At 37.8% G+C, this 9167-nt stretch overlaps 1 protein-coding gene across 1 annotated transcript; it reads right to left on the bottom strand.

The window, feature by feature from the left end:
- Window positions 1-7011: 7011 nt before the first annotated feature.
- Window positions 7012-8366, bottom strand: LOC149923632 (adult-specific rigid cuticular protein 15.7-like). The gene is made up of 3 exons (XM_090161221.1): window positions 8278-8366; window positions 7444-7699; window positions 7012-7363 (listed from the first exon to the last, which is right to left on the bottom strand). Exons 1-3 carry the CDS (start codon window positions 8314-8316, stop codon window positions 7146-7148), a joined length of 513 nt encoding a protein of 170 aa, XP_090017347.1. The 5' UTR covers window positions 8317-8366; the 3' UTR covers window positions 7012-7145.
- Between the last annotated feature and the right edge of the window lie 801 nt (window positions 8367-9167).

Raw genomic sequence — 9167 nt, 5'->3', positions numbered from 1 at the left:
TCACGGAATTGTAAGTGATGTAATTTAAGTCATATCCCGTGAACAAGGTTTCATTAACGAAAATGCTTTTATGGCATACTTATGAGTGATTATGTTACATATGCTAATAGTAAGAACGTACTTAGGTCCATGAGGACCTTGAACCTAGGCAATGTTGGACTATGCTCTCCAACTATATATTCAGAATAACAAGGCTCTAAAATCTGCATGTAGTGCCATCCCGTAGTCTCAAAACTAGTATCCTGTTTTATTGATGGATTCAGGTTAAAATTCCCGATCCACCGGGGTTTAGTTCTTTTCAAATATTTTACGTATAGATACACCTTAAATATATTTTGTTTCAAAAACTCTTACTCGAAAAATGTTAACCCAGTGTTTCTGAAATTTGCAAACACTAGATGGTGCTACATGTAGATTTTAAGTGTGTGGATTGTGTAGATTGATAAAAAAAAATTGTGTTAGTTATTGAACACTTTAGTTACTTCTTAAAAATATGTAACGTAATTTAATATATTTTATTGTAAATATGATAAGTTACAAAATTCTTACTCGAAAAATATTAACCCCTAGATGGCGCTACACACAGATTTTAAGTGTGTGGCTAGTCTGAAAAGCTGAAGTAAATTTTACCTTGGAGGAGGATTTTACGGTCTCAGCTTATAATGAAGTTATCGATAGAAGCTTCTAGCGCTTTGCTGACATTTTGGTCATATAATTTAGCATTGTTTTCAAACAGAAGTAAATTAACCTAAGTTATCCAAATAGCGCTCAGAATCGGAGGGCGTTTTCCTTATGAAAATTATGAGAAAATTGAGTCAATAAAACCTTATTTCCATCCCCGTCTTTTGAAATTTGACGCGATAAATTGTACTGGGGTATTGTGGGTATAGCTATTTCTATGTAAAGAAAATTGTTTCATAAAAACCAAAACTTTTTTTCGGCCTAGGAGCGCGAAAATTTTTAAATTCGAGGCCAAAATGTAACTTCACGAGGAAAACTCCTCCAACATGGGGAGTATAGCAGTCTGATAACTGCGGTTCATTTACTTTTGTTTCAAAGCAATCAAAATTTCCACCATTTTTTAATGCTACCATAAGTAACATATTAACGATAAGTATGACAATTAACGAGATTTACAACCAAACTGATTTTCATAGTTATTGCGTAATCAAGATGTTTTTCAGCACAGAGCCCTCTAGTGTCTAAAATACGCGAGACTTCCGCTAAGCTGAAATATCTGGTTTCCGATAGATAGGCGGAATATCAGGCTAAAATGATAAAAATTAAGAAAGTTTTTCTCGGCGCCACGAGCTCATGTTTTTTTATCACGCATGATTCGCACGCGGGCTTCAAAACAAAGCCAAAGCCCCTCGCGACAACCGAACGTGCTCTCCGTTAGCCTTAAAAGTGTATCAAAACGTAGTCATTCGAAACGGTAAGTCGCTAGACGCTAGTCCAAGTAACAGCTTGAAGAGAGTATCAGTGCCGAAAAAAAGGTCGGTTAGAAAATTAGCATTAAAGCAATAGGAAGTGTCATACTTATGTTATTATGTTACTTATGATGCTACCAATATTAAATTTGAGATCGAGGTTTTAAATAGTCTTATATTTAAACCTCAATTTCAAATTCAATTTTAGTCTTATATTGTAGGTCTCAAACCTCTAAAAATTGCACTATAGGCTTCGAACTTAGGAAATATAGCGCCATCTGCCTTAATATCCGTGAACTAATTATGAAGAAATAGCAGACGACTTTTGAATTTCAATGTTTTTCGGTTTAAACTTTTAGCACGGTTTATATATTACCACGGCCAACTTTGATCACGCGCTGTTCGCGCTACTACGGCCAACACATTCGTCGAAATTCCGCGAGCAAGGATTTTCCCCCTATAAACTGTACTATAATGTGTAGAAGGTCAGCGCCACGCTCGGTTGTTATATTGACTTCAATGTAAAAGCTATACTAAAAATAATAATCCGCTAGGGGCGCTGACGTCATACACATCTTTTGCTCATAGGTTAACACAGAAACGTCAACGAATGAGATGGCCGCTGTAGCGCGAGAGATGCGCGAGACTTCAAAGTTGGCCGTGATATTACACACTTGTCGGGCTCCTGTTTCAATAAATTAGATGGCGCAGCGAGCGCGATTTGGAAAACTGAATTGCCAGTCAGCAGAATTTAAGGGGCCCCGTCCCGTAGTATGCGCGAGGCTACGGACAATTCTAACCTTTGTAATACAGGGTGTCTACTAAAAAATGAACCAGGGCGAATATCTCAAAATCTGTTTTAGGTAAGATTTTGAAATTTTCAAGCCGTATACAAGATGTAGGGGGAAAATTTTAAATTTTTAAATTAAAGACCCTCAATTCTGATGAGGATGTGTAGCAAATTTCAGTACTCTAACAGGAGTATCTTTAGAGTTATCAGCTCCCGAACCTCGCTTTCGACACGTTACCAACTTAACGACCTTCTTGTTTTTCATCTAGCATTTCTCGGCTTCCTATTGGTCAAATCCGATCAGGTCAAACCTACTTGTACTTAAAAAGTCACGTGGAACATTTTTCTAATTTGAAACAACTTTCTAACACTTACGGTTCTCGAGTTAGTTTTTGGATGACCTTGAAGACATGGTTCAAGGTCATCGACATTTTCGCAGTAGGTTTCCCCCTACATTTTGTATACGAATTGAAAATTTCAAAATCGTACCTAAAACAGATTTTGAGATACTCGCACTGGTTCATTTTTTAGTGGACACCCTGTATATAAACCGTGCTTTTAGCAGTTGTGCAGAGATAATTTTGAACGAGCGGACAGCTTTAATCATTGAGTTGGGAATATTAATCTAGAGGTCCAATCAAAACGTCGGATTTCAGTATTACGCGAGACAAGTTTTTAAAAAATAAGAATACCGCCGTCTGCTCCCAAATGACGAGAGAACTTTATCATTCTACCCGTTGCGCCGTCTATCTCTCAATGGTTCGTTCAAACACGGACTGTAAATTTTAGAGGACCGGTATTCCCGAGGTATTTTACGCCCCGTTCACCGATCAGGCTGACGGAAGTCGCTCAAGGTCATTAACTAAAGCGCTTGTCTTTCGGTCGGCCAGATTTCCAGATAACATGCGTGGGGGGGGGGGGGGTACTAGCTCTATGCCTGGTACAAATGACCTTGACAGACTCTCTCTCTCTATTTCGAAGTGATTGATGCACGGGGAAACCAAAATTCTACAGGGGAGGGCAACGCTTTACTCGTCCTCCGTGGTTCAAATAAGACGCGTTTTTTCTGCAGACATAAATAGTCGTTTTTTTTGTTTTTTTTTTGTTGTTAAAAACAAAAAGGGAAAAAAAAAGGAAAAACAACAGTAGAAAGGACTGCCAACTTTTATCTTTCTGTATATATATTTTTTCTTTTTCTTTTGTTTTTGAGTATCTGTATCAGGGTGTGTATGGTGCGAAGACCTAGTTGTCATGTGCACCAAAATAAAGTTTATTATTTTTGAAAGACGCGTTTTTTCAAAAATAATGAAGGCGCCACGGGTCATATGATAACATTTTCTCGTCATTTTCATAGAAATAGAAATGAAACTAGAACCACGATCGGATTAGGGGGAGATGTACCAGATAGAAGGCCGCCATTAGAGTAGAATCGCGCATATCCACGCCATCTAATTAAATAAATTGAAACTAAATATGATCACGTGGCATAACGTCGTAAGCAACGTCGTCTGGTTTGTTTATGTTCTTCGATCGGTTTTCGACATTGTAGAGTTGTAAAAAAGACAGATTTATTCTTTCAACAACATTATATAAGTTATGTAAACAACTATGAAAATCATTGCGTTCACAAGAATCTACATTACCGTAAATTATAGTTTTATAAACGTTTTAAATTTAATGGCCTTCAATTAATTGCTTTCCCTTTCATTTTCAGGTTTTTGTCTCTGGAGATTTTGTTCAGGCGAACTTTGGCATATAACATAATTAGATTTCTAATTAAAATATTGCGATGATTGACCACCCCCAATTCAACGTCAAACATATGGTCTCGAAGTTCGCTGAAAATGAAAAACAGCTATAATACTAGATTAGTATAAAATAATTCCTATAATATTACATACTTATGGACTGAGCATTTTATTTCTTTACGAAATCGGTTAGTACAGAGCCAAAAAGAACGAGATTTTTTTGCATTTGTAATTATCCGCGGTTATGCTTTTAAGCCTGGTTTTCATTGGGCTAAAATACAGCGCCGTTTGCGGAAAAATATTTTCCGCAAAATTTGACGGAAAGCTTGCGATATTCCGCGACCAAGCGCGGAATGGAAGTTCTATTTTTCCGAATTTTTAAAACGCAACGCAATGTGCTAACCAATCAGTGAAGATCGTGCGTTGACGTCACTTGCTCACTACTCTCGGTTTGATTCAATTTGTTAGGCTTAAAAAGCGACGCGTTTATTTTATAAACATTGTTATTGTAATTTAGTCAGTTTGTCACGATGACTTCTAAACAAAAAAGAATGAATGAAGAAGAGGATTTTATATGACAAAGCAAATAGATGTTTTAAAAACCATGAAATGAAATAAAATCGGTGGACTGCTATTGGAGCTATCCATGGGCCAAATAATGATAAATCCAGGACATGACTCTATGCGAAACACCCGTCCAACAGCGCTAACACCCGACCACTATTGCCCCCTATTGGGAAAAATGCGCGATCGCGGACCTACGTCATTTTGGGGGCAAATTTTTTAGGGGCAGTTTTCAAAAATAATACACGTGGTCGTCGCCGTAAAATCCTGGAATATTTATTCACAGTTATCATATCTAGTGTGGTTATTAATGTAAGTACTTTTTTTTTACGTACTAGGTTCATAATTAGTATAATATATATAATTATATAATATTAAACATATACTTTCCTAGAATCGTTAACATTAATCTAAAAATGAGGGGCCAATATGGCAGGATTTTCAAATAAAAACCGCCACTTATTTCCGAATTTCAACTTAGTCAACACAAGATGGCGTTCGGGAAACCGGAAATTTCTGCTTGATTTTGCTCCCAATTTTTTTTATTTGCACCTTTTCCCCTCCTACTAAAATGGCCGTCCGTTACTTTTGGTGGACGACCGATTTAGTACGTATGAAGGTACCAGAGGCATGTCCTGGATTTATCATTATTTGGCCCATGAGCTATCTATGGCGTCCATTTTAATTCGGTGAGTCAGTAAAGATACAATCGTCAGCGCATGCGCTATCGAAACCGCCAAATTACAAACCGCTTGAAAAAATCCCCAGTGAAAACCAGTTGCGGAAAAGCCTTGGAAAATCCGCCGGAAATATATTGGCGTAAAACAGTTTCCGCCGTTTTTTAGCCCAGTGAAAACCAGGCTTTAGAGTATAGACGCGAAAAACGCAAACACAAAGTACCGCCCACTGCGCACGACGCAATGCGCAGTGGCTCGTCACCCTTAAAAATGTCCACCGTAACCATAGCGACAATGTTTAATGCGCTTGTCAGATGGCGCGGATTGCTCAATTCCACCCTAATGGCAGCGTTCTAGCTTGCCCGTTTCCTTTAAGATTGGCGGAAAGCGCAGTGGTTCTAGTCTCATTTCTATTTCTATGGTCATTTTAGAGGAGACGGCACATTCGTAATTTTTAAAAATTTGTTTCGCGGGGAGCAGATTTGATTGGATCTCTAGATTAATATTCCCAACTCAATGGCTTTAATATATTCAATTTGAAACTCGGTCGGCAGGCAGCGATACTTGCGACCAAAATTTAAACTATAGAGTACGAGCGATTGACGCGCAGCGCCTCTAGGGGCGAGCTCACGCGTAACTTGGTTAAAAGTTTTTACCCGCCCCCATTGAAATTAATGTAAAGTTTTCGATAATTAAACGTTAATTAACCTACCAAATGATATAAGAAATATTCCACTGACAATTTTTCCCGTTTATATGAGCTTAAATGCAATATACAATCGTCTTGAAAAATCGTTTATCGCTTTATAACATTCAAAATTAATATTTTCCCCGCGCCATGTAGAGAATCGAACATCTGCTCATCTAGGTAAAGTTTATGTTGCCAACCCGCGTATTAGAAAGCAAATGAAAGGCAGTTAATCTTGCCCAGTACTAAGCCTCGGTTTAATCTGCCGCGTATTTTCAAACGGAAAAACCCGAACGCTCCTTGTAATAAGAAACAAATAACGAAATACGTTCTAAGTCCATTTAACGCCAAAAATCCCACGTATTTCGTTATTTGTTTCGTATTACAATTAGCGTTCGCCATCATTTAAAGATAGTACTTGGGTTTTTGAGTTTCAAAATACACGGTAGATTCATTTGGCCCATGGTAGATTAAACCGAATCTTAAGACTGCGCAAGAATCACCGCCTTAAAATTTTCGTCTACTTTAAAGATACATTGTGAACGAACCAATGGATGAAAAGTTATGAAACTAGCTTTTAAATAAACCTTGAAATTTATTTCAAGTCATATTTATAATTCACCGATGACAAAATTCGCGCAAAGTATTAATATCGTTCCGAATTACAACGTACTTTCTAAAATCTCATTTTGCTTTCTAATACGCGCGTTGACAACGCAAACTTTACCTAAACGAGCAGATGTTCGATTATCTATATGGCGCATTAAAAATATTATTTTTGAACGTTATAAAGCGATAAAGGATTTTTCAAGACGATTTTATATTACATTTAAGTTAATATAAACGGAAAAAATTGTCAGTGGCATATTTCGTATACCATTTGGTAGGTTAATTTACGTTTAATTATCACCAACTTTACATTAATTTCAATGGGGGCGGTTAAAAACTTTTAACCAAGTTACACGTGATCTCACCACGAGAAGCGCTGCGTGTCATTTTCGTAGGAACTTATAAACTTAAAAACAAGCGTAAATCCATAAAAATAAATTTTGGCCCCAAATTTGGAAATGCCCAATGAATTTGAAACAACAGGTTGAATGCTCAACAGTTTTTTTATTAAAATTAAACACAACACGAATATCCGATATAAATTATTGATTCAAACATAATGGAGGTTTTGGGGCAGAAGAATAAAATGATTGTAGTCTACGATGTTTTCGAAGTCAACTGGACGAGTGACCGATCATTTCAAGGATAAACGTAGTAGTAGACTGGACGTCCGATTCCTAAATACGGCACCGTCTGCACTGACTTCACCGGGTAATGACCTTGCGGGTAGAAAAGGGTATATCCGCCTTTAGGAGGAGACAACTGTCCCGTAGGTGGACGAGGAGCCAATTTGGCTATTTGTGCAGCAGCTCTGGCCGTCTCGTAGTCAACACCCACGTCACCGGTAGCACGAAAACCTTCGGATGTATGTCAACAATTAAGCCAACGATATGTCGCCAATCTACACCGTCACCATAAAAACGAACACCAAACAAACCTTGAGGACCAGCTGAGTAGTCGACTTGTCTCAAATGACCATTGGGATCGACGTATCCGTAAGTGCCGGTGACGACTCCGGCGGCGTTTTTAGATTCCTTACGGAAAAGCTGAGCGCCCGGTTGTCCTCTGGTATCGTAGCCGAAAGAATACGTCTTGCCGCTGTCCAAAGAGTTCGTTGTGTAGATGGGTGTCAGATAGGCTGGTCTGGCATTGATCGGAGTGCTCGAACAGTCTTGGCAAAGCAAGATGGTCGACTGCGGAGACGTTTAGTACATTAGGTAAAGTTGATAGAAGAAATCAATCTAAGAACTGACTATATTCGTACGGTTTTTATGATAACCCACCCACATAAAAGGGATTACCTAAACCCCTAACTGGTGCCTCTCTAATCTCTAGTTACTTAACAATAGTTTTAAGAAAAAGCAAATAAAAACTAAAGTTCAAAATTCCACTTGATAATATGAGGGCCCCAAAGATAGTCTTTAAAACAACAATTGAGATTCCCAAAAAAAAAATTCCCAAATTTCTTTAGTGGCAGACGGTACAAAAGAAAACCTGTGCCATTTTAACCCAGCTCTTTGTAAAATATTCCACAAGGAATAAGACCCAAAAAGTATAGAAATCATAAACCTAACGAAAATTAGACCGAACTTGCGGTATAACATAAACTAAACTAAACATAAAGGTTTTTACCAAAGGAAAATTTAACGTAAAATCTAAACTACAACAACAATTCAATTAAGATCAACGTTACAACAACTTAATTAGAAAATTTAATTTCAAAGGGAAAAGTTGAAATTAAAATCGAAAATATATATTTTACAAAACTTACGACAAGGACGGAAACGAGAGTAATGGAATTGGACAACATTTTGTTTCCAAAGACAAGAGCAAGCTGGACCAAACCGATTTAAGTCGATATGCCAAATGTAGTGGATATGATGAAATTCGGTCGCTTTTATATTTGGGAAACGAGCCCCCGACTGGACAAGATCAGAACACAATCCGGTGGAACGGAAAAAAACGAATTTCACCCTCCCCTTTTCACCGTTTTCCAAGTTCGAGAATTGTGAAAAACTAGAGGGTTACCCCAGGTCAAATCGCTGTGTTACCTTCAAATGTTTTTATAACAGGGGATGAAGGCGTTTCCAATATGTGACCACCACTGAGAGAGCACTCTATATACGAAGTCTACCACGTTGAGAAGACAGCGTCAGTTATAGGGAATAGTGAAGGTAAAGTCGATTCGTCTATCACCTAAAATAGTTTTCGACGATATAAAAACCTACGGATCTTTGCGAGTAACACACCCACTTTATAGTATATCAAAATGAGTTTAATTTTTTCGCGAGATTCATCGATACAGAACTGATGATATGGCAGCCTCCGGACAAAACTTAAAAGCTCCCGCCCACTTTGACTTTAATCATATTTTTCTGAACAATTTTCTTCGCGTCGTTATCCGAAGCCCTTGTTAACTCTGTCGTTATTATATAGCAATTAATCAATAAATATCTACGAGCAGCGGCATCATCGGTTAACGGATCATAACGCGCTCGTGGGTCTGATTTAATCAGCGAAAAATTCAAATTTTCAAGGCTAATTGTCGTGAAATACGGTACTTAATGTTTCGTAGGTTTAATGACAAAAATCGATGACGCCCCCAGTTATGAGAAATAACATTCCAACTAGAAACGCCACTTCGAATCGGTGTCTAATCGT

The sequence above is a fragment of the Leiobunum rupestre genome, chromosome 10, assembly GCF_980474605.1.
Source record: "Leiobunum rupestre chromosome 10, qqLeiRupe1.1.hap1, whole genome shotgun sequence".
Taxonomy (NCBI): Eukaryota; Metazoa; Arthropoda; class Arachnida; order Opiliones; family Sclerosomatidae; genus Leiobunum; species Leiobunum rupestre.
This window is presented reverse-complemented; position numbering and strand designations above follow the sequence as displayed.

Bases quoted from the DNA above. Each gene is read 5' to 3' on its own strand.
- LOC149923632 (XM_090161221.1), bottom strand. From the start codon at position 8,316: ATGTTGTCCAATTCCATTACTCTCGTTTCCGTCCTTGTC. The intron at 7,700-8,277 runs GTAAGTTTTGTA...ACGTCTCCGCAG, and splicing joins CTCTCGTTTCCGTCCTTGTC to TCGACCATCTTGCTTTGCCA. The intron at 7,364-7,443 runs GTTTGTTTGGTG...ATACATCCGAAG, and splicing joins CTACTCAGCTGGTCCTCAAG to GTTTTCGTGCTACCGGTGAC.